At 41.1% G+C, this 26,081-nt stretch overlaps 1 protein-coding gene across 1 annotated transcript; it reads left to right on the top strand.

The window, feature by feature from the left end:
* The first annotated feature begins 5,614 nt into the window (after nt 1-5,614).
* On the top strand, nt 5,615-24,859 carry ZNF334 (zinc finger protein 334). The gene is made up of 5 exons (XM_038572505.1): nt 5,615-5,807; nt 11,276-11,334; nt 17,306-17,432; nt 17,710-17,805; nt 21,664-24,859. The coding sequence occupies exons 1-5, from the start codon at nt 5,795-5,797 to the stop codon at nt 23,433-23,435; spliced, it is 2,067 nt and encodes a 688-aa protein (XP_038428433.1). The 5' UTR covers nt 5,615-5,794; the 3' UTR covers nt 23,436-24,859.
* Nucleotides 24,860-26,081: the final 1,222 nt, after the last annotated feature.

Raw genomic sequence — 26,081 nt, 5'->3', positions numbered from 1 at the left:
AAACAAAATATTAGCAAATAAAATTGGGCAATATATTTGCCAGTTTTATTGAGACATAATTGACAGTCTGTATAAGACTTATACACTACTGTATAAGTTTAAGATGTACAGCATAGATATACAGCATGACTTTTTTTTAAAGATTTTATCTTTTTAAGTGATCTCTACACCCAACTTGGGGCTTTTACCTACATCCCTGACATATAGAGTCACATGCTCCCCTCACTGAGCTGCACCTGACTTGAGTTTCATATTTTATGAAATGGTTACCACAATGAGTTTAGTGAACATCCATCATCTCACATAGACACACAAAAAAACAGTATTTTTAAAAGGCAAGAATTCATGACAAAGTTGGATTTAGTCCAGGATTACAGATTTTGTTTAACTCTAAAAATTAACCAGTGAAGCAAAAATATATTAGCAACATAAAGGTCATATCAGTAATATAGAAAATGCATTTGTTAAAATTCAGAGTCCAATCATAATTTTTTAAATTCATGATTTTAAAGATCCTTAGCAAACTAGGAATAGAAGGAAAATTCCTAAATATGATTGATAATGGACATTTATAAGAAACCAACAGTGAGTATACTGTCTCATAATAGGTACAAATTTCAATATAATACAGCCTCTTGGAGTTTCCAAAATTGTAAAGAACCTCATCAGTTATAAGCAGTAAAGAGCACTAATTGTAGCTTTGTTTATGTTACTGAGATTTGGCTAGGTCATTGTAGCAGATAAACTAAAATTCACCCATTTAACAAGCAAGCTTGGGATTGTTAATGTCCTTGAATGAGCACAGTGTTACCAATGCTTTAGAATATTTTGAATGATTTTGTTACTTTGGCCGTTATTTTAGCATTCACTGTTATTAAAATTTAAAATATTTTAATTACTATACCATTCTCATCCAAATATTCATTAAATGGTAGTGCTCTTAGGGGGCTTAAAAATTCATGAAGACCAATTACTTTGAAGTGGAAATTAGATGTTATAATATACTACAAAGACACTTAAACAAACACCATAATACACTGTGCAGTTAATTTAGTGGCGAACGCTCAATACAACATTAGAGCTAAGGCCGCTGAAATAAAAAAAGCAGTATTAAAGCAGATACATCCCACAATGGGTGTGAATTTATGCTCCCTGAGAATGCATTCTTCCTATTATTCATCTCTTCCTATGGGGATACGAGTACTGAATAATGCAGGTTTTGAATTTCTCCAGGTCTTATAAGCAAAATCTTTGCATAGACTGTTCCACTGTTACATATGAAAGTAATTTTTAATTTGGGGAGTTCAGTTTTGTATCTGTATTTGGTTTTTACATTTGTTTTTAAGCCCTTAGAAGACATTTATGATTTTTATAAAAAATAGATCAGCACCTTATGTTTTTGTGTAAGAAGAGTTTTATTTTTTAAAATACTATAAAACATAAATAAAATATTGTAAACTCTCTCCATGTCAGTTAATGTATCTCTGCATTATAATCTTTCATGGTTACCTGATATATTCCCTACTTTATGGATTCCTACAAGCTCTTTTTTCTTTTTCTGTTTTTCTAGATTTTTTAGATTTAGATTTTTGACAGTGCGGTGCTGATAACATAAATTGTAAGAAATGCACTTAAACATGTAACTTCAGACAATTATTTCTTTAGGTTGAATTTCTAACAATAGAATTGCTGCGTTAAAGTACATGCACCTTTAAATCTTGATACAGGGTGGCCTCCAAATTGTTTTATAAATTACATTCCAAATAGAAATTTATTAGAATGAACATTTCCCCAAACTTATGTCCACCCTGGATGTAATTTTTCTTTATAATCTTTGCCAACCATAAAGGCCAAAAAATGTATTTAAACATTTGCATTTTTTATTTGTAGTTTATCGGCTGCTTCTGCATATTTATTCCTCATTTGCATTTTCCCTTTTATTACTTTCCCCTTCATATCCATCGATCATTTTTATGGTAGTGTGATCTTCTTATAAATGTGTAAGAGATAATTAAATGAAGTCAATAAACCATTTCTTTCACATATTTAACAAATATATTGTCCAAGTGTGTGTTTACTTGATTTCTTTCTGAAAGTAAGATTTTAAATTTTTCTAGAGTAAAATTCAGCAGTTATTTCTTTTATGGTTTGATAGCTTGCCATCCCTGCCCAGAGATTAAATGAGAAAACTCTTTCATATTTTCTCTAGGTTCTTGGTAGGTTACTGTTCAAATGTTAAATCAAGAGTTGATGTGAAATGTATATATTATAATGTGTCCATACTAGAGACATAAGCTTGCCCTCTCCTCCCACAGCCCCTCATTTCCCAATATGATTTCTTAACTACCTCATTTCTCCCCTCCTCCCACAGTGCTCTTCTTGGAAATTCCACCATTATCATGCTCTAAATTTTTATGAGGGCTCAGGTACCTATTCTTCTAAGAGCAAGAGGCAACGTTTTGAATATTACATTCATATCATACATACACATGTCTGAGGAAATACTGCAGGTTTTTTGTTTTTGTTTTTTGTTTTTTGTTTTTAGGACACCTGGGTGGCTCAATGATTGAGCATCTGCCTTTGGCTCAGGGTCCTGGGATCAAGTCCCTCAATGGGCTCCCTACAAGGAACCTGCATTTCCCTCTGCATAAATAAATAAAATCTTTTAAAAAAATTTTTTTTTGAGTCTCAGCTTTTTTGCTAGGGTTTGTTTGTTTTTTCCAGATGAAATTTAGATGTGTCCTGTTAAGTAAAAATAAAGAAGGAAGGAAGGAAGAAAAGAAGGGAGGGAGGGAGGGAAAGAAGGAAACCATGTCACTCACGTTACTGAAATTTGGGAGGTTTTTTTGTTTAAGTTATTGAGATTTTGATTGAAATTTTGTTTAAAAATGTCGAGCTTTCATATCTAGGACAACAATATGTGTCTTTACAATACAATATATGCCATATCTTTAATGTCACCAGCAGATTTCTTTCTAATAGTTTCTTTTAGTTTCTTTTGTGTAATTCTGCCAAATTCTTGCTTTTTTTTTTTGAGTATAGTTTACACACAATGTTATATTACTTTCCAGTGTACAGCATAGTGTTTCCACAGGTTTATACATTAATCTGTGTTTACCACAAGTGTAGCTAAATTCTTGATAACCTAGTCCTACATACTGAATGCTGTCAATGGAACTTACTTCCTATTACTACCATTCTTTTTTTTTTTTAAGATTTTATTTATTCATTAGTGACACACACAGAGAGAGAGAGGCAGAGATATAGGCAGAGGGAGAAGCAGGCTCCATGCAGGGAGCCTGACGTGGGACTTGATCCTTGATCTCCAGGATCACGCCCCTGGCGGAAGGCGGCGCTAAACCGCTAAGCCACCGGGGCTGCCCTATTACTACCATTCTTATGTGGCATAAGAGAAGCAATTGACAATTGATATAAGAGTATATTGACCTGCACATCATCTTAATCATGGGATCAAAGGTAACATTACCAAAAATGGGACAAGCTAACATCACGTATATGAAACTGATCTGATGTGATTTTACTAAGAAGAACACAGCTCTCTGATAATAGAATTTCTGCCAAGAAATGTGATATCCTAGGGCACCTGGGTGGCTCAGGGGTTGAGCTTCTGCCTTTTGCTCAGGTCATGATCCCAGGGTCCTGGGATCAAGTCCCGCATCAGGTTCCCCACGGGGAGTCTGCTTTTCCCTCTGCCTATGTCTCTCTCTCTGTGTCTCTCATGGGGAAAGAAGAAGAAAGAAAAGAAAAGAAAGAAAAAGAAAGAAGAAAGAAAGAAAGAAAGAAAGAAAGAAAGAAAGAAAGAAAGAAAGAAAGAAAGAAAGAAAACAGAAAAAAAGAAAGAAAAGAAAGAATAAGAAAGCCAGAAAGAAGATGAAGGATGAAGCATTAGACCAGTACTTGAAGAACATCGCGAATCCCTACCTCCCAGAAAGAAAGAAAAAGAAAGCCACCGCCCGAAAGAAAGAAGAACAGAAAAGAAGAAGAAAGAAAGAAAGAAAGAAAGAAAGAAAGAAAGAAAAGAAAAGAAAAAAAGATAACCTAAATCTAATTATGAGGAGACAGACAACCCAAATGAAGGAACATGCTTCAAAACAACTGTTTCTGACAACTAGGTGGCTCAGCGGTTGAGCATCTGCCTTTGGCTCAGGGCATGATCCTGGAGCCCTGGGATCAAGTCCCACATCCGGCTCCCTGCATGAGGCCTGCCTGTGTCTCTGCCTTTCTCTCTGTGTATCTCATGAATAAATAAATAATCTTTAAAAAAAAAAAAAAACAGAAACAAAACTGCTCTGTCTTCTGCAAAACAGCCACTGCCATGAAAGACAGTGGAGGCTGAGGAACTGGATTAAGAGTCTAAGCAGTGTGACAGCTGGATCTAATGAATGATTCTGAGTTGGATCCTGGATCAGAAGAAAAAAAATGTTATAGAAACTATTATTGAAAAAAAAAAGAAACTATTATTGAGACAATGGGTGAAATTTGTTTTTTTTTTTAATGGGTGAAATTTGAATATGGCCTACATATGAATAATCACTGTGTGGTAGTTACATAAAAGAATGCCCTTGTACTTAGGAGATGCATACTGAAGTTTTAGGAGTGATAGTTCATATTTGCAGCTTACTCTCAAATGGTGAGGAGGTGGAGAAGACAGAGGGAGAATTGAGAGTGCAAGTGTGGCAAAATATTAACGATGAACGTGGGACTCGTTCCGGGTCTCCAGGATCAGCCCCTGGCGGAAGGCGGCGCTAAACCGCTAAGCCACCAGGGCTGCCCTATTACTACCATTCTTATGTGGCATAAGAGAAGCAATTGATATAAGAGTATATTGACCTGCACAGCATCTTAATCATGGGATCAAAGGTAACATTACCAAAAATGGGATAAGCTAACATCACGTCATCTAAATAAATGATTTCCAAGTGTTCATGCAGAATGAATCATGCTTGCAACCTTTCTGTAGGTTTGAACTTTTTCAAAATAAAAAAAGTTAAAAGGATCAGAAAATGATTCACGATGTGTTTAATGAAAAGATCAAAATAACACATTGAAACTTTTAGAGTCCTGGTTTAACAAAAGTATCACTGAATATGGTCCTCTCTGGGTGGGGAGATTATGAGGGCTGTCCTTGATCAAATATTCCTTCAATTTTTGCGTATCTGCTGTTTTAGGAACAATCTTAGTGTACTTTGAAATCTAATTTTGAGTGGAGATGGTGTTTGCATCCCTGGGAGAAAACTGGCTGGGGGTGGGCATCAATCTTTTCCCATAGTGCTGGGCTTTAAAATTCCTAGTACTTTAGTTAAAATGTTATGTTTTCATGTGTGCAGTGGATACCTACCTTTCCTCCTCAAGGTAGCTTTGAGTCTAAAGGGATCAAAGGGGATTCTTTGGGACCCTTGGGATCCTGGGATCACGACCTGAGCAGGGTCGTAGGTGGAACCAGGTTCAGATTCCTAATCCAGGGGTCATGGAGGAACCAGGGCTCCAAGCAAAAGTAAAGATGATTTTGGACAAATAACCTAATTCACCAGATGAGGCAGAGACTCTTCCGACATTCCCTAAGAAAGGGGGCGCGCAGACTGATGGGAAACGGAGTCCCGAATTTGATGGATTCCCCGCAGAGGAGCCCAGGCAACTGGTCCCTCGCAGCTGCTCCTGCGCATGTGCAGTTCTGCCTCATTGTTCGCCCGCTCCCTTGTCTCCAGCTTCGCAGCGCAGGTAACCGTGGAGACCCGGGGTCGACGCGCTGCTCGGGCCGAGTCCTGCACGAAGGATGCGCACTACAGGTGAGAACCTCTTTGCACCGTTGCTTTGCCGGGCGCGGGATAGGTCTGTGTCCACACGTGCTGGAAGCAAAAACTTGAGCGAATCCCACGCGGGCTGAGACCCTAAAGAAAGCCAGGGACAGAGCAGCGTGGCTGCGTTCCCGCAGGTTCCAGGAGAAGGACAGGGGGCACGGGTTTCCGGGTCAGAATAAAGTGCAAGAAGAAAAGACATCTGAATGTGAAAGAACTGTTTCCAGGAGCTCCTCGAATTTGCATGTGCCCTGGTTAACCCTTCATCAGCGAGTCAAATCCACGAGAGCAGCGGAGGTGGGAGTGAATTCCCAGAACATTTATTATACGCCTGCAAGCTAAGGGCAGGTGGTGGGTCTGCACTGTAGCGGGCTGTGGAAGAGCCCAAGTTTGGGGACGCCTGGGTGGCTCAGGGGTTGAGCCCCTGCCTTGGCTCAGGGCGTGATCCCGGGGTCCTGGCATCGAGTCTGCATCAGGCTCCCCACAGGAAGCCTGCTTCTCCCTCTGCCTACTTCTCTGCCACCCCCTTTCTCTGTGTCTCTTATGAATAAATAAATAACATCTTTAAAAAAAAAAAAAGCCAAAGTTTGAACTCAGATGAGTTTAAATTCTAGCTCAGCCACTGAGTCTCCATGGGCCAAGTGATGAGCCTCTAGGACTCATACTTTACAGTTTCCCTGTCTGTACAATGAACTTATTCCTATAACCTGTCTCCAGGTTGTTCTGAGGATTGAATCAGATAGCACCTGTAAAGCACTCAGCACAGGTCCTGGCATTCAGTAAATACCTGGGAAATGTTTGTTTTGTTTTGTTTTTTAAGAATTATTTATTTATTTATTTATGATAGACATAGAGTGAGAGAGAGAGGCAGAGTGTGTCACAGGCAGAGGGAGAAGCAGGCTCCATGCCGGCCCGATGTGGGACTCGATCCCGGGACTCGATCCCTGGACTCCAGGATCGGCCCTGGGCCAAAGGCAGGCGCTAAACCGCTGAGCCACCCAGGGATCCCCCTTGGGAAATGTTAATTGCCTTTATCACTGTTCTTTTCATTAAGAATATTATTGATTTCTAGAGACCCCCTGTAAAATTGGTACTAATCCCATTTTAACCAAGAAGGAAACCAAGACTCTGGAGGTGAAGTGTCATGGACAGTAATTGAAGGAGCTGGCATGCAAACCTCAAACAGTTTTATTTCCAAATCCTATGTTGGGTTTTGTCCAGCAGAGCATCCTTCACAGCACTTAACAGAGTGGCAAGTCTCTAAGAGCCAGGCGGAAGAACCTGGAGTGTCCCCAGCTGAGTCCTCTCTAGAGTTCTTGGAGATTTCTTGACATCTGCTTAGAGCCCTCAGGTTTTGAAGGCTTCTCTGCTCTTTCTTCATTGTCCATCTGCCCTGTGACCGCAACAGTTTACAGACTCTCAAACCAGATTTTTCTGATAGTGGTTCCCAAATAAGCTTGCGGCAGGGCAGGATCACCTAGAGGACTTGTCAAAACCCAAGAGCTGGGGAGGCCCCACCCCTAGAGTCTCCCACCCGATAGGTTTGGGAGGGGCCCCCAAATTTGCATTTCTATCAAGTATCTGACGTTGCTGCTCCTGCTGGTCTGGGAGCCTCACTGAGAACTTCTGTTGTAGGGGGTGGGGAAGTCCCAGAGACCGTTGGGACCTGGGCTGGAGATTCCCGTTGTGTGAATTTACCTCCTCCAGCCAGGTTCACATTTCCTTGGATCCCGCAGCTCTTGTAAGGAAAGAAGGTGGGGCCATCAGGAACAGGATTCCCACCTGGGAGATCCCCAGCCTACCCAGAGAAAGCCGGGGCACAGCTGCAGGGCACAGATCGAGGAAACAAGCAGGTTCTATCTCTGCTTGCTTGGAGGCAATGACTGTGACCCTTCTGCCCTGAGTAACATCACGGCACCAGGGGTTGTCAAGAAGTGTCCCTCCGTGAAGGTTGGGCCGGCTTTCAAGAGAGAGGTGAGCTGAGCTGAAGGTGGTGAGCAAGAGGCAGGCTTTCTGGGATGAGGACATCCACTGGACAGTTGAGGAGATTGTGGTCTGGGAGGACGGCCATGGAGACACCAGCTCCTCTCCTCCCCGAACTCCTCCCCTTTTTATTCTCCTTCCAGTCCCTTTTGGGGATGCTGTACAGTCCCCAAACTACGGCCATCCCCTTACCTGGAACTTAGAGATATGCTACCGCCCCCCCCCCCCCCCCCCCCCCCCCCCCCCCGCCCCGCACATTCCTGCCTTTGTAGCCTTTGTAGGCGTATAGCAAGGGGCTTCAGGGGTTATGTAAGCCTGTCTCATTTTAAAAGTGAGCAGTATTGGGTCTGAGGGAGTCATTAGTATACGGTTAAGTACAAGGTTTTGGGGGCCCCTGGGTGGCTCAGTGGTTGAGCATCTGCCTTTGGCTCAGGGCGTGATGCTGGGGTCCTGGGATCAAGTCCCACATCGGGCTCCTTGCGTGGAGCCTGCTTCTCCCTCTGTGTCTTTGCCTCTCTCTGTGTGTCTCTCATGAATAAATAAATTAAAAATCTTTAAAAAAGGTTTCTGGGGATCCCTGGGTGGTGCAGCGGTTTGGCGCCTGCCTTTGGCCCAGGGCGTGATCCTGGAGACCCGGGATCGAATCCCACGTCGGGCTCCCGGTGCATGGAGCCTGCTTCTCCCTCTGCCTGTGTCTCTGCCTCTCTCTCTCTCTCTCTCTCTCTCTCTCTCTCTCTCTCTCTGACTATCATAAATAAATAAAAATTAAAAAAAAAAAATTAAAAAAAAAAAAAAAAAAAAAAAAGGTTTCTGGAGCCAGACTGCCAGGGTTCAAAGCCCGGCTCTACCACATTTACTTTCACTTCTTCCCTCAATTTCTCACCTATAAACTGGGAGTAATAATACTACTTACACCTTGCTTTATTTTAAGGAATAAATGAGGTAACATATGTAAAGTACTTAGAGCAGTGCCTGTTCCATAGTAAGCGCTATCCAAGTATTGTCAGTATCATTAATATTAATATAATCTCAGTTTACATTATTTGTTAGTCCCAGAACCTAAAGGACCACTGGGGCCCCCTGACTTCCAAGCCCCTGTTCGGTCCACTGTGGCTCAGTTAAGTTGAAACAAGTTTCTTAATTAAAAAAAAAAAAAAAATCCTGGGAATCCCTGGGTGGCTCAGCGGTTTAGCACCTGCCTTCAACCCAGGGCGCGATCCTGGAGTCCCGGGATCAAGTCCCACATGGGACTCACTGCATGGAGCCTGCTTCTCCCTCTGCCTGTGTCTCTGCCTCTCTCTGTGTGTCTCTCATGAATAAATAAAGTCTTTTAAAAAAAATAAAAAATAAGGGATCCCTGGGTGGCTCAGCGGTTTAGCGTCTGCCTTCCACCCAGGGCGTGATCCTGGAGTCCTGGGATCAAGTCCCACATCAGGCTCCACATCTGCATGGAGCCTGCTTCTCCCTCTGCCTGAGTCTCTGCCTGTCTCTCTCTCTGTCTCTCATGAATAAATAAAATCTTTTTAAAAATTAAAAAAAAAAAAACTCTTTAAAAAATCCCTTGGAGGGATCCCTGGGTGGCGCAGTGGTTTGGCGCCTGCCTTTGGCCCAGGGCGTGATCCTGGAGACCCCGGATCAAATCCCATGTCGGGCTCCCGGTGCATGGAGCCTGCTTCTCCCTCTGCCTATGTCTCTGCCTCTCTCTCTCTCTGTGTGACTATCATAAATAAATAAAAATAAAATAAAAATAAAAATAAATAAAAAATAAAAAATCCCTTGGAGACACTGAAACCAAAGGAGAATAAATCCCTTAAAAAAAAAAAAAAAAAAAAAAAAACTAAGAGCACCTGAGTGGCTCAGTGGTTGAGCATCTGCCTTCAGCTCAGGTCATGATCCTGGGGTCCTGGGATCGAGCCGACATCGGGCTCCCCACAGGGAGTCTGCTTCTCCCTCTGCCTGTGTCTCTGCCTCTCTCTGTGTCTTTCATGAATAAATAAATAAAATCTTTTTAAAGATTAAAAAATAAAATAAAATAAAATAAAATAAAATAAAATAAAATAAAATAAAATAAAATAACAGACTTATAGAGCACCTGAGTGGCTCAGTCAGTTGATCATCTGCCTTTGGCTCATGGCTCAGGTCATGATCCTCAGGTCCTATGATCTCTCCCTGCTCATCGAGGAGTCCGCTTCCCTCTGCCTCTCCTCCCTGCTCCTGCTCTCTCTCTCTCTCCCCCAAATAAATAAAGTCTTAAAAAAATAAAAATTAAAAATTAAAAAGCAGACTTCCGTAAAGCACATCTATCCCTGTTGTCAGAGCTTCCTATTAATTTTTTAACTCAAAGGAGTTAAAAATATAAGTAGGAGGGACACCTGGCTGGCTCAGTAAGTAGAGCTTGCAAAACTTGATCTCAGGGTTGTAGGTTCCAGCCCCATGTTACATGTAGAGATTACTTAAAAATGAAAAAAATTTAAATATATATAGAGAGATATATAGATATGTAGGAAAGTAGATAAGCAGACTTCTGTCAGGTTTTTGTTGTTTCTTGCATCTGTTTTTACACATTTTTACAAAAGTAAAGAAAATAATGTAATGACTCCCATATACTTGTCACGGCTTCAGCCATTATCAACTTATGACCATTTTGCTTCATCTATATCTGCCCCCAAAATACACACACACACTCACACTCACACACACAAATTTTCCCTTCCACCTTCCATGACTAGATTGTTTTCAGTCCCGGGGGCACCTGGCTGGCTCAGTTGGAAGACTGTGGAACTGACTCTTGATCTCGGAGTCATGAATTTAAGCCACACATTGGGTATAGAGATTACTTAAATAAATAAATAAACTTTAAAAAATAAACTAAATCCCAGGGCAGCCCCAGTGGCTTAGCGGTTTAGCGCTGCCTTCAGCCCAGGGCATGATCCTGGAGACATGGGATCAAGTCCCACGTCAGGCTCCCTGCATGGAGGCTGCTTGTGTCTCTGCCTTCCTCTCTCTCTCTCTCTCTCTCTGTGTCTCCATGAATAAATAAAATCTTTTTTAAAAAATAAAAATAAATAAAGTAAATCCCGACATCAAAAACTTCAAATATAATATGTTTAATAATGACCAAAGGCATGGCATGTCATGCTTGCTATGCTAAGATTTGTTTAACTGACTCTTTCTTCATTGGACTTTGGCTTGTTTTATATCTCTCTGCTATTAAATCAAAGAAAGCTGTAAATTGTAAGAAACCAGTAAGATAAATATTACTCCCCCCCACAATGAAAAGCATGCTTCTCTTAGCTCCCCACAGTTATACAAGGGTTATGAGAGTCCCCTCCATGCACCTGCCCCTTCTGAAGGGTCAGAGACATTCTCCCACGGTGTGGCCATCTGTCAGCATGGGGTTTCTAAGCAAAGGCTCCGAGGACTTTCAGGACAGATCCCATTTCTCATAATTGCTCTGCTCCTTCTCCCTCCTCCAGCTCTGGCCTCAGAGTTCTCAAAACTTTTCCAGGAGCAGGAGAAAATGAACACATCCCAGGTAAGTCATTTACTAATTACTTTTTCAATGAAAAGGTGACTTCACCTTTTATTAGTGACCATGTTTTCTCATTGATTGTTTTTCTTCATTTTTTTCATTTTTTGACTTTGTTCCTGTGATATTATCTGACTTTCCTTTTTTCCTCTTCTGGTGGCTCTGAAGGTCTACCTTTGATTTGTGTTGTATTATTGATTACCGTTGATGTATGTGACGCATATGTGAACCTATCTTCTTGTCGACATCAGGGATTGTTTTCATCCACAGTACCATCTATAGACTCCTTTATCTCAGGTTCTATGGAAACCTTCTAAATACTTTTCTTCTCCCATTTTCTCTTCTCTCTTTACATAATAAATATAGTTTTTTGAATTCTTTGTTAACAATCACATCACACCTTCTAGCTACTTGAACAAAAATTATTTCAATTCTTTTTTTTTAAGATTTTATTTATTTATTCATAGAGTCAGAGAGAGAGAGAGGCAGGGACACAGGCAGAGGGAGAAGCAGACATCATACAGAGAGCCTGATGTGGGACTCTATCCAGGGTCTCCAGGATCACGCCCTGGGCTGCAGGCAGCGCTAAACCGCTGTACCACCGGGGCTGCCCAATTATTTCAATTCTAATATACATCTTCTGGTTATTTTTGCAGTCCGAAGTATGAAGATAAGGCGTTATAATGTTATCTACAACTTAGAGTTGCTTATCATGTTCCAGTCACTATTAAATTCCTTACCTGGCCTAATTCTTTTAATTAGGACAATAGCATTATGAAATTTATTATTTATACTTTTTACTGAAAGTATAAATAATAGATTTAAGTGCTTTTAGCTGGAATGGTTCTAAGGATACATCGTTAGAGATTTGGCCAACTGGCTGGCTCAGTCGGTACAGCAGCAACTCTTTATCTTGAGGTTGGACTTCAAGTCCTACACTGGGTATAGAGGTAACTGAAAAAAAAAAAAAAAAAAGCAATTTGGCCATATAGGTCAAATATGTCTTAGTATGCAAGTCCACTACAAGCTTTCACTCATTTTTGAGAGTAAGATACCATCTGCTTCTGTTCAAGCCTGTCCAAGAACTTGGAATGGGAGAGCTCTTAGGCATGAGATTATAAATAAGACACAGGGTACATAAAGTATATTGTATGAGACATACTTATACTAAAAACCTATTTGTTGTTTAACTGGGTGCCCTGCGTTTTTGGTTACTAAATCTGGGACCCATACTTAGGCAGAAAGAGGGTTTTCGGGTGCACTCTGCTGACCGTGAGCTCTGGCAGTCCCCGTCCATCCAGAGGACCAGTCATTCTCTGTATTTTCAGGGGCTGACTTTACTACCTCATTCCAGATGACCTGTTACTGGACCATCACAGCTTGCCTCAGTTTCCCCAACAATCACCATAGCAGCTCTTCTTCTATAGTTTCGAGAACTCTCAGGCTTCATGCTCACAATACGTTGCTTTGTCCAAAAATGTAAAAATGTTGCCTACATATAGTTTATAAATATTTTTTTGAAGTTTCCTGTTGAGTTACCCTATGCCTCTTTCCTTGCATAGTCTGTAAGCCCCCCTTGCTTCACCTGGAACCAGTTTTTCCTGCTCTTGTCTGCTCACCACACTCTCCTTTTCTGGTTGTATTCCTTCTCTGATTGCTGAGTTCTGATGGAGGCCTCTGGAGAATCTTACGACTGTGTGGGTGATACGTTTTCTAAGTCTGACTATCTGGAAGTACCTTTCTTCTGCCCTGTTACAGGGATGATTGGTTGTAGCATTTGGGTTCAGACTCCTTTTCCTTCTGGGTATGATGAGTAAACAGGATCCCCTAGCATCTGCAGAGAATGAAAAGTTGAGTGCCATTTCTGTTCTTACACCTGTTTTATTCTTTCTTCTTGCAAGTTTTTCTCTTTCCTGGGGTTTGAGCTATTTCGCCGGGCAGCGTCTGCCAGTGTGCCTATTTGGTTAACCGGACAGCTCCTGCCGATGAACACTCAAGTGCTCTGGGACACTTCTAGTGATTTCCCGTGATTATTTCCCTCCCACCCTCCTCTTGGTTCTTGCCACCCAGAGCTCCTGGGAGGCTGTCAGTGGCTCTCCGCGGTGGTCCATCTGTCCTCCTTTCCTTTCCTGTCATCCTTTTCATTTTCCTGTGCTTTCATTCTGTGTGGTAAGAGATTTGCTCATTTTTGTCACCCACGTCATTTTGTTTTCGAGCCTTCTTTGGAGGGTTTTAGATTTTTTGGCCTTCCTAAGTCAGCAACAGACTCCATACTATCTGGGGTGCCTGTGTGGCTCAGTTGGATAAGCATCTGCCTTCAGCTCGGGTCATGATCCCAGGTCCTGGGACAGAGCCTTGCATCAGGCTCTCTGCTTAGCAGGGAGCCTGCTTCTCCCTCTCCCTCTGCCTGCCACTCCCTCTGCTTGTGCTCTCTCTCTGTTAAATAAATAAATAAATAAATAAATAAATAAATAAATAAATAATTTTAAAAATTAAAAAAGCATCTGTACTATCTGGGTCCCTTTGCTTTTCACATAGCCAACTTTTCTCATTTTATGGAAGTGAGACTCTGACATCAATCTGGGGATACCAGTTTGAAGTCTTAAAAATTATTGTCTTCAGTATCTAAATTAATTTTGTTTTCATAGGCTCCAATCTATTCCTCTTGGTACTTAATTTTTTTTGGCTGTTAGATTTTATTTACATAAAAGAATAATTTGTTAAGCAGTTTTTCTTCATGCTTATTTTTCCAATGGTTGTTTTTCCTCCAGCATCTGAGGCCCTTTTTTAAAAAGTTTTCTGTGTGAATAGAAAGGCAAAAAACTCATAAGATCGATCTAGGCAGCATAAGGGTCTGTTTCCTCCACCAGCTTTTCCCTTGAATGAAAAGACAGACCTGGGGCCTTTTACATGGATTGGTGGGAGATGTGTACAGACAGGCCTCTCTGTAGGATGTACAGAGGGGGACAGAGCCCCAGGGGACCTTCCTTTCCCCCTGACAAAGCTGGCAGTGCCTTACCCAATGACAGAAGGTGTTGATCTGTTTCCCTAGAGTTGCCCTAAAAGCAAAGCTGTGACTGGTTCAGGGTACTCAGCATAGTACCTTGCTTCTCTTTTGGGTTGCAAAGTTCACGCAGACTGGCGGCAGGTGTCCTGCTTTTTATAGGGAAGGTTCTCCCAAGTGTTAATCCTTAGCCAACCCCTCTGGGGGCTAATAACGACCTAGGAATGTGACAGGCCTCATATTCCCACTCATTCCTCTGGGTCTTGAGCCCAGAGCCCACTTCATCTCCTGCCACAGCTGCTTCCCAGCTGGGAGATCCTGCCTGGCTCTGAACAGAACCTCAGACTCTTGCACAGTCTGTGTTTGTTTTAGGGGATGAGCACACTTCCTCCAATATCTGCCTCCTACTCTATGGCTTACAGAAACCAGTCAGAATTTGTCACTTGCTGACAGCCCCCTTCCCTGCACCCCTCTTCCCTGATCATGTACTGGTGTTGTTATGTCTCTCCCTGCTATAGTTTTGGAAGCAGAAGAGATCAGTGTGTGTGCCCAGCCCATCATGTCGAGTTAGGAGCATCTCTTCTTGAAACTGTCACCACCAGTGGCCTCTGAGACAGGCTTCATTCATTCAACGGCTGTTTAGTGAGCACCACCGTGGACGTGCTCTGCTCTATGTGGAGATACTACTACTAACTCCTGCTTCTTTGGTCGCCAAGGTCTTCTCCCCCTCCTGCTCCCTCTTAGGTTCCAAATCTTCCATCTCCCTGTTCTTTATGGGCAAGCTCCCTACTCAGATGGCTTCAGTTATCGCTGAGAAACTCCTGATTTCCAAACTTCGCCTTAATCCTGGACCTCCCTCCTGATTTCCAAGACCTTATATCTAACCATCACCTGGACCTCTCTACCTGTAGTGACCTCTCTACCTGTATGTGTCACAGATGCCTTATGTATAACATGTCCAGGATTTCTCTCTATCTATCTATCTATCTTTTTCTCACCCAACCTATTCTTTCTCCTGGGTTGTCAGTCTCCAAATACAGCACCAGCACTGACCCAGCTGCTCTTGCTGATAATCTCGGAGTAGTGTTCCATTCATTTCCCCTCTTGCCCTAACCAACTGCTGATTAATTCCATTTAGAATCAACTCCACTTCTGAATGGCCCTGCTACTACATTAAAATCTTCTCTTGGGCAGCCCCGGTGGCTCAGCGGTTTAGAGCCGCCTTCAGCCTAGGGCCTGATCCTGGAGACCTGGGATCAGGTCCCACATCAGGCTCCCTGCATGGAGCCTGCTTCTCCCTCTGCCTGTGTCTCTGCCGCTCTCTCTCTCTCTCTCTCTTTCTGTGTGTGTCTTTCATGAATAAATAAATACAATCATAAATAAATAAATAAATAAATAAATAAATAAATAAATAAATAAATAAAATCTTCTCTTATAATGGTTATTACCTTCCTCTATGACTTCCCTTCCCTTCCCTTTAAAAACCCTTCTCAGACTTTCTCAACACAATCAGTATTTGGGGCCAGATAATCCTTTGTTGTAGAGGCTGTCCTCAGCATCGTAAGATATCCCACAGCATCTCTGGGCTCCAGCCACTAGATACCATAAGCACCCTTTCCTCAGTTGGGACAACCACACATGTCTCCCGACATTGCCAAATGCCCTTCACCCGCTGCCGACAAGATCAAGTTGAATGAGAGTCACTGCTTTAAAACATTCTCCCACTCTGCTACTAAGTCTTTGCTTTCAAAATATAAATCTGATCATGTTACTTATGTATATGTCCCCATTCCCATGGAAGTAATCTCCAAAGTCAGGTGTGCACCCTAGAGAACCGCATGAGACAATGAAGTAGTGTAGGATGTAAAGAAGGTATTAGAATGCCCTCTCATGTTTCTTTTGTATCAAAAAAAAACTAAGAAAGTAAGCTTTACTTTTGCTGGCTAGCTGCAGAGTCCTAGACATTCATAATTTACAAGTTAATACATTGAGGGATGCTTAGGAACTCCGAGTAATGGGGTGACTAAGTATCTGGAGGCCACTGGTCTCTGGGGGAAAATCCAGTATTTCTCTGTGACTAACCACTAAATATCTCTACTTGTTCTGAGTCTCTTCAAAGCCCCCAACCTATTTTGTCACACTGCACTACTTGCAACTCCCTTAATTTTATATGTATTGTTAATTATTATTGGGCCTGAATGTGTTTTGTAGAAAGTCTCCTTCTTGGTCTGTGAACACCTTAATAACAGGACCATTGTCTCCTTTGCCTTAGCATCCTTACAACTAGAATCATTCTAGATATATAGAGGGACTCAAATTTTTGTTGTTTATAAATTAATAAATATAGAGGCAGAATATTTCTATTATGATTTCTGTTTCTTCCATAAAGTATAACATAAAGGAAGGTACCTGGTTACGTCATCCTTTGTAACATTTTCTGGTAAACTCTTAACAATGAACACAGTACGGGCACCCAGGTGGCTCAGTCAGTTAAGCATCTGACTCTTGGGATCCCTGGGTGGCGCAGCGGTTTAGCGCCTGCCTTTGGCCCAGAGCGCGATCCTGGAGACCCAGGATCGAATCCCACGTCGGGCTCCTGGTGCATGGAGCCTGCTTCTCCCTCTGCCTATGTCTCTGCCTCCCTTTCTCTCTCTCTCTCTGTGTGACTATCATAAATAAAAAAAAAAAAAAAAAAAAAAAAAACTTAAAAAAAAAAAAAGCATCTGACTCTTGATTTTGGCTCAGGTTATGATCTCAGGGTCATGAGATGAAGCTCCATGTCAGGCTCTGCACTGGACGTGGAGCCTGCTTAAGATTCTCTCTCTCCTCCTCCCTCTGCTCCTTCCCCTCACCCTCTCTCTCCACCCTAAAAGCTTTTTTAAAAATGAACACAGTAGAAATTCATTCTCATATATATTTCCCATGCCATCTGATCTTGAGCATTTCATGGTGAGCAGGACTGGGCTGTTACAGGGATCGGTGTTGTTCGAGGATATATCCGTGGACTTCACCCAGAAGGAGTGGCAGCTGCTGGACCCTGCCCAGAGGCTCCTGTACAGGGATGTGATGCTGGAGAACTACAGGCATCTGGTATCACTGGGTAAGCACGGCTTCCATGCACCTGTCAACGACATGCATTTTCTATCTTAGGAACCAAATCACTGTAAGGCCCCATGAGTTTCAGGCTTGAGATTTTGGATTAAAAGACCCTCTTTAGGGAACTTGAAAGTATGTTGTATTCTCACCTCCATGGTAAAAAGGTCTTTTTTAATGAAGGCCCTATCACCTTACAGCTTCTAAAGCTTCTCCCATCTGATTCTTCAAAGGGCCTGAACTTTAAGCAGCTTTGCCAAGTCCCATGTCATTTCCCATAACAGGGCACTGCGTCACCAAACCTGAGCTGATATTCAAGTTGGAGCAAGGAGAAGAGCCATGGGTACCAAAGAAAGAACTCCCAAGTCAGAGCTGCCCAGGTGAGTTCACAGGGGTAGATAGAAGACAACTGGTGGAAACTGGTTCCCAAGTGGCCAGTTCAGGGTATTTTTGAAAGCATTTTAGAAATATATTTTAGTGGGGCATCTGGGTGGTCCAATGGTTGAGCATCTGCCTTTGGCACAGGTCATGATCCCAGGGTCCTGGGATCGAGTCCCTCATTGAGCTCCCTGCAGGGAGCCTGCTTCTCCCCCTGCCTATGTCTCTGCCTCTCTGTGTGTCTCTCATGAATAAATAAATAAATAAAATATCTAAAAAAGAAAAAAAGAGAGAAATCTCTTTTAGAGGCTTTTAGAAGTGGCTCAAGACAGATGATCACCCTACCTTAGATAACAAACCTCCAAATAGCACCCTCCTATATAAATGCTCTTCATGTTCTGTTTGACTTTTATTTTTTTTTCTGTTTGACTTTTATATGTAGAAAGATTGGCTTTCATAGAAACCGATTGGTACTCATCCTCGACCTTTATTTCTCTGTTTTTTTTTTCTGTTTGGTAATGACTATTGTTCATCTTCCCTCCTATGCCAAACACTCAGTAAATATGCAGTTATTGGTGCCTTCTTATATTCAACAAATATTTATTTTAGGCACTGCTATACACCAGTCACATTCTAAGCATAGAGGATACAAAGTCTCTACTCCTATCAGTAGATCCAATGAGTAAGTTGGCAAATTTAGCAAAAAAATGGCAACTAGCAAGAAAAAATGTAATATGTCTAGTAGTTATCATATGAAAAATTAAAGTCAGATGATGGGTATAGAGATCAATAGGGAGTGCTATTTTTGGAAAGGAAATCAGAGGAGGCTTCTTTGAGGAGGTGAACATTTGAGCAGGAACAGTAGAATAGAGTTTTGAACGGAGGGATGGAGAGAGGCACAGATTAAGAGATTTCCAGCTCGAGGGAGCAGCAGGTATGAAGTCTCCGAGATGGGAGTATGCTTGGTGTAATCAGAGAACAGCGAGGTGTCAGTGGGACCAGAGGGGCTTCCAAAGGAGGTAGCAGCTGATGTCAGAGAGTTAGCAGGAACAAAGCTTTATGGGCCTGGTAAGACTGACTTCTAAATCTGAGTGAAGCATTAGGTGAGAAGGGAAAGGCAAGGACTACTAGGTTTGCAGGGCCAGAGGCACATGACTGCAAAAAGCGAGACTGAAAAGAAGCACCGAGGATGGTGGGGAGGGAACCAGAAGACAGTGGTGTCCCAGAAGCCACGTGAAAAAAGTGTTCTGAGAAGGAAGGAATAAATTCCAGCATGCAGATGGACGTGTAAACTCAGCATTGCCTCTTCTTTTCCTGCATATTATTCAAGGCCATAGAGAAAAGAAAGACAAAATATCAACTCCATTTTCACTGGAGGTTGGAGGCAGTAGAAATCCCAAACTTAAAGTAAAAAGTGGAATGGGGCGCCTGTGTGGCTCAGTCGGTTAAGCATCTGACTCTTAATCTCAGCTCAGGTCCTGATCTCAAGAGTTGTGAGTTCAGGCCCCAGGTGGAGCCTACTTAAAAAATTAATTAATTAACTACCTAATTAGAGAAAGAAGAAAGAAGAAAGGAAAGAAAGAAAGAAAGAAAGAAAGAAAGAAAGAAAGAAAGAAAGAAAGAAAGAAAGAAAGAAAGAAAGAAAGAAAGAAAGAAAGAAAGAAAATGGATTATAACCAGAAGCAATGGAAATTAGGCTCAGTTGTGGTAGTTAAGTAGAGAAAATATCACACAAACTGGCCATGGAAAAAAAGTGTCAGAACACATTGTACAGATAGTATTTACTTGCAAACCTTGCCATTAATGGAACTTGAAGTGATGAGATTCTTAAAAAAAAAAAAAAAAAACAATGGGACAGTAGCATTGCCCTGAAGGGATGTGTAGATTCTGAGTAGAGCTAGGGACAGAATATGTACTAACCAAGTCAAAAACATGAGAGTGGATTTGTGGCTAGAAATGTCCAGTTTAGGGCACCCCGGGTGGCTCAGCAGTTTAGCACCACCTTCAGCCCAGGTGTGAATCCTGTGTGAGACCCAGGATTGAGTCCCACATTGGGCTCCCTGCATGGAGCCTGCTTCTCCCTCTGCCTGTGTCTCCGCTTCTCTCTCTCTCTCTCTCTCTCTCTCTCTCTCTCTCTCTCTCTGTGTGTGTGTATGTGTGTGTCTCTCATTAATAAATAAAATCATATAAATAAATAAATAAATAAATAAATAAATAAATAAATGCCCTGATCTGATACAATCTGACAATATTGTAGACTTATGAGCTGATCACTTGAACATGTGTTGTGAACTTAGATTATAAGAATCGAATGTAATCTCTAGGTGTAAAAATCCAATATCAAATTTTCCCTACTAGCATATTGGCTTCTGTTTGTTTTATCTGCTACAGAAAAGTCATGTATTTTTAAGTATACAATTGATGTTCTTGCATAAAATGAGAAGAACAGAGGATAGTAATAATCACCCATAGCAAAAAAAAATTTTAAGGCAAAGATTAATAAAGGCCCTTGGACCAAACTGGATAGCCAGCTGCTTGAGTTTTCACAGGAAAAAAAAAAAAGAAATCAGAGAGGAAGAAAACATGATATAAAGGTGGAGTTAATTATGACAGGACACAATCAGTTGGCAAAGCAAATCAGTAGATTGAAAGAGGGAGAAGTAGAGGTGTCAATCAGGCCAGATAACTATTGATCTATTCTGAGAGAATCAACTGACAGCACCAACAACCAGAATACAGAGGGGAATTGGATCCTGTTGCAAGCCTGGCTTGTCCCCTCCTGTTTTAACACATGTTTTGGGCATTGTTTTACCATATCACAGTTCTGTGAAGAGATAGGGATGAACTATAGGACTGGACCTTTGGACACAAGGCAATTAATTATTTCATATGTAAATTTGGAGTTAGTATACAGAATGGGAAAAGGGCAGAAGAGATTGGGAAAATGGACAGTGGAGTAAAGGATTCCACTGCAAGTGGTGAAGCATGGGGAGAGGAGGATATGGTTCAAGTCTCTGATATGCTGTCAAATTGATCTTGGCTCTGAAACTTCCCCTATTACCACCCAGTCTTCCTTGTCTGCCTCCTCAGTATCCTTTGTCTTTGCCCATCCTTTGAAAATCCTCCATCTGGGATGCCTGGGTGGCATGATCCTGAGATCCTGGGGTCGAGTCCTGCATTGGGTTCCCCACGGGGAGCCTGCTTCCTACTCTGTCTATGTCTCTGCCTCTCTCTGTGTATCTCTCATCAATAAATAAATAAGATCTTGGGCAACCCCAGTGTCCCAGCGGTTTAGCTCCACCTTCGGCCCAGGGCGTGATCCTGGAGACCCAGGATCAAGTCCCACGTTGGGCTCCCTGCATGGAGCCTGCTTCTCTCTCTGCCTATGTCTCTGCCTCTCTCTCTCTCTCTCTCTCTCTCTCTCTGTCATGAATAAATAAATAATTTTTTAATAAATAAATAAATAAGATCTTAAAAAAAAAAAAAAGAAAATCCTCCATCCTTGGATCAGTTGTTTTCCTGACATCCTTTTTACTTAGCACAATGTTCCTTATGTCTTTTTTTTTTCCAAACTTACTATCCATCTTGACATCATATTTATAACAAACCAAAGCCACTTGTATTTGTATTAAGTTTCCACTTTCTCTCCTTTTTTTTTCTATTATAATATGTGTTTTTTCTTGATTTTCATGTTACCAAACCAAAAGAAGAGAATAAATATTTGCTCAGGACTTCTTCCATCCCAGAACACTATATCTAAGAACCTAAGAATCAATTCCATATAGGCCACTTGTGTATAATGCCATTTCTTAAGAAATGCATTGAGATTTGTGATGTATGTCAATTTCTTATATTTCTAGAAGTCCAGGAAGCCAATAACATGAAAGAAAGAAGCGAAGCAAAGGAAGATAAGTATTCGAGGAAAGCTTTCTTCTTCAACAACAGAATATTGACTAAGGAGAGAACTAAGACCTTGAGAAACCCAGTGCCCTCAAGAAAAATATCCCATAAATGTGACTTATCTGGAACAAGCTTGGAAAGTGTTTCAGAATTAATTATTAGTAATAGAAACCATGTAAGAAAAACGTCTAGTGATCTCAATGGATGGGGATCCCTTCATGCTATGCATGAGAAAATTCATGCAGTGAACAAGCCCCATGAAAGTGATCGAAAGAAGAAATCCCACAGATATAAGGAGGAGTTTATTCAACATGAAAAGAATTCTGTTTTGGAGAAACTTCTTGAATATAATAATTGTGGGAAAGTCTTTCACAAAAAGACTGCCTTTGTTACACATAAGAGACCTCACAAAGGAGAGAAACCCTCTGAAGATAATGAATACAGACAAGCCTTCACCCAAAAATTAAAGCTCAGTGCTCATCCAAAAACCCTTAAGGAAAGGAAATCATGTGAATCCAGTAAAAATAAGAAACCCTCATGCATGAAGTCAACACATGTACATCAGAGAGCTCACCTAGGGGAGAAACACTATGATTGTAATAAACTGGGGAAATCCTTTAGCAGGAAGTCCAATCTTACTCAACATCAGAAAATGTACAGAGGAGGAACACCTGATGAATATAATGAAAGTGAGAGAGCCTTGAGGAAGTCATACCACACTCAAAGTGATAGAACTCATGCAGGAGAGAAAATCTGTGACAGTGATAAATGTGGGAAATCCTTCCATGAAAAGCCATGCCTTACTCAACATCAGAGAACTCACACAAAAGAAAAACCTAGTGAGTGTAATGATAGTGAGAGAGCCATAAGGAAGGAATCGCACCTCACTCAAAGTCAGAGAATTAACACAAGAGGGAAAAGCTTTCAAGGTAGTAAATGTGAGAAATCCTCCTGTGAGAAGCTAAAATTTGCTCAACATCAGAGAATGCACTCGGGGAGGAAAACTAATGAGTATCCCAAAAGTGGCAGGACCATAAGTAAGAAGTCACACCTCACTCAAAGTCAGAAAGCTCACAAAGGGAAGAAAGCCTACAACTGTAATAAATGTGGGAGAAGCTTTCCTAAGAAAACAGACCTTACTCAACATCAGAGCACACACACAGGGAAAAAACCCTATGAGTGTAATGAATGTGGCAAGTCCTTCTTTGTGAAGTCCAACCTCACTGAACATCAGAGAACTCACACAGGAGAAAAACCATATGAATGTAATGAATGTGGGAAGTCCTTCTGCCAGAAGTCAGCCCTCACAGTTCATCAGAGAACTCACACAGGAGAGAAACCATATAAATGTAATGACTGTGGGAAAACCTTCTGTGTGAAATCAAACCTTACTCAGCATCAAAGGACCCACACAGGAGAGAAACCCTATAAATGCAATGAATGCTGGAGATCTTTCTGTGTGAAATCCAACCTTGTTGTGCATCAGAGAACTCATACAGGAGAGAAACCCTACAAATGTCCTGAATGTGGGAAAACCTTCTATGAAAAATCAGCCCTCACAAAACATCAGAGAATTCACACAGGGGAAAAACCCTATGAATGTAATGAATGTAGAAAAACCTTCAGCCAGAGGTCAGCCCTCACCAAACATCAAAGAAAAACACACAAGAAGAAAACTCCTATCAACGCTGCCCGCATGCAGAAGCCTGCATCTACAAATCAGATTCGTTGAACATCAGCAAAATCACAGGGCAGGAAAGCTAAGATGTCATCACATGTGGGAAAGTCCTCATCAATCAGTTATAGCTTCTTGGAACTAGAGGATTAATATAGGAGTGAAACCTACGAATGTTTTGAACATGTGAAAGCTTTCAACAAGCATTCAAAGATATTGAGGGGAGATTTATCATTTTAAGGAATATGGATAAGAATGTTTTTGTGGGAATGTTTAACTAGAAGTCCTATTTCAGATGTGATAACCAAACTTATTACAGAAAGGATAACAGAAAATATTCTGTTAATAGATTGTGAAATGTGGAGCTTTTGTAAAAGGAGGAATACTTTAAATTGTTGATACAACAGCATTAAATATATGTGTGAAGACTTTCTGAGGTATATTGAACTATATATAGGCATGTAGTACATGAGTGTGCCATAGAACATGAATTATGGATATGTCAGATTTGTGATAGGAACCCACCACTATCTCTGAACCTCAACAGTATGGTATATGTAGACTAAGTAAAAACCAAGCAGTCCTGTAACCTGTGACCCAACAGTTCCACCTCTTGATAACATACTCTAAAACAAGAGTTCTCAACTGGGCATCCTAAAGGGTGTTTGGAAATACTGGGATTGCTTGGTTGTCACTGTGGCAGAGTGCTATAGGTGGTTAGTATATGAGAGGGCCAAAGACACCAAATGTCCTGCAACATGTCAGGAAAAGGACAGGAAGAAGAGACTCATCTACAATGCCTGTGGCTCCATCACAGAAAAATACCACCCTGGAGAAACTCTTGCATGTGTGCACCCACAGACCTATACCAGAATGTTCATTGCAACACTGCAATAATTTTTTGAGTAACAATTTACAAAAATGGAAAGTAAAAAATGTCCATTAACAATAGACTAGATAAATAAATGTTGGTTTTGGTCATACCATGGGGATAATATATGGCAATGAAAATGAATTAATGAATTAAACACTTCAAGATGATTATGTTGAATGAAAAAAATATATAGCTATTTTACTGCATTTCAAAAATAAAATTCAAAAAACAAAGAACTCAGCAGTACATTGTTCAGGGAGATAGATAGATAGAAAGAAAGAAAGAAAGAAAGAAAGAAAGAAAGAAAGAAAGAAAGAAAGAAAGAAAGATAGATATAATGTGAACAGTCAAAGTACAAAGGAAAGCAAGTGGATGATTAACAAAACCTAGGATAGCAATTACATCTGTGGAAGAAAGAGGGACTTATGTTTACAGAGAAAGAGAAAGCTTCATGTTTTCTTAAATGACTCATGAGTATACAGGTATTGCTTTTAATATTTTATATCATATATATGCATATATAACTATTTCTGTTTATAGACTAATTTTCAAGAAGCAAGCTTCAAGATAATTGCATTAGAATGTTAAAAAAAAGTGGTATTTTGGCATAAAGATTCATCTATTTTTTGGGCAGCCCTGGTGGCTTAGCAGTTTAGCGCCACCTTCCACCCAGGGTGCGATCCTAGAGACCCGGGATCGAGTCCTACATCAGACTCCCTGCATGGAGCCTGCTTCTCCCTCTGCCTGTTTCTCTCTCTCTCTCTCTCTCTCTCTTTCATAAATAAATAATCTTAAAAAAAAACAGCAAAAAAAATCATCTATTTTTCTTTTTTTTTTAAGATTTTATATATTCATGAGAGACACAGAGAAAGAGAGAGAGAGGCAGAGACACAGGCAGAGGGAGAAGCAGGTTCCATGCAGGGAGCCTGACATGGGACTCCATCCCAGGTCTCCAGGATCAGGCCCTGGACTGAAGCAGCACTAAACTGCTGAGCCACCAGGGCTGCCCTCATCTATTTTTCTGTATCTAAAATTTCCACATTGACCCTTCTCAAGAGTCTATACCACTCATCTTTGTGCCTGCCTGGTCATCTTGATTTTCTTTATTATATTTTGCCTTTTGCTTCCTAGTAAAATTAATCCTAATTTTTTAAAAATAATACAGTGAACATTGACCAAGATAGAAAAAATAAAGTGAAAAAGTACATTAAATAGTAAATATAAATAACAATGAAAAAAACAATAAAAGTTCTCCCAAACGAGAATAAGTTGAATTCACACATCAAAAACAGTGGTGGGGGGAACCCTGAGTGGCTCAATGGTTTGGCACCTGCCTTTGGCCCAGGGTGTGATCCTGGAGTCCTGGGATCGAGTTCCATGTGGGGCTCCCTGCGTGGGGCCTGCTTCTCCCTCTGCCTGTATCTCTGCCCACCCTCCTCTCTCTCTGTGTCTATCATGAATAAATCAATAAAATCTTTTAAAAAAACAAAACAAAAACAAAAACAGTGGTGGTTTAATTGTTGGTTTAAAACCACCTTATAAAAAAAATAAAAATAAATAAATAAATAAAAACCACCTTATGTGTGGTTTGCAAAAAAACCAATATATATATATATATATATATTTCAGATATATATATCTGAAACCAGGTGACAAAGGAAGTTTGAAATTTAAGGGATTGGGGTGCACCTGGGTGGCTCAGTCAATTAAGCATCCAGTTCTTGATTTTGGCTCAGGTCATAATCTCAGGGTTATGAGATTGAGCCCTGCATCAGGCTCCATGCTGGGTGTGGAGCCTGCTTAAGATTCTCTCTCTTCCCTCCCTCTAC

This window comes from Canis lupus, chromosome 24 (assembly GCF_011100685.1).
Source record: "Canis lupus familiaris isolate Mischka breed German Shepherd chromosome 24, alternate assembly UU_Cfam_GSD_1.0, whole genome shotgun sequence".
Lineage (NCBI taxonomy): Eukaryota > Metazoa > Chordata > Mammalia > Carnivora > Canidae > Canis > Canis lupus.
Note: the sequence above shows the minus strand (reverse complement) of the source record. Positions and strands in the feature narration are given on the sequence as shown.

Excerpts from the sequence above, each read along its gene's own strand:
- ZNF334 (XM_038572505.1), top strand. Across the intron at positions 11,335-17,305 it reads AGAAAATGAACACATCCCAG|GGATCGGTGTTGTTCGAGGA; the intron begins GTAAGTCATTTA and ends GGGCTGTTACAG. Across the intron at positions 17,433-17,709 it reads CAGGCATCTGGTATCACTGG|GGCACTGCGTCACCAAACCT; the intron begins GTAAGCACGGCT and ends TTCCCATAACAG.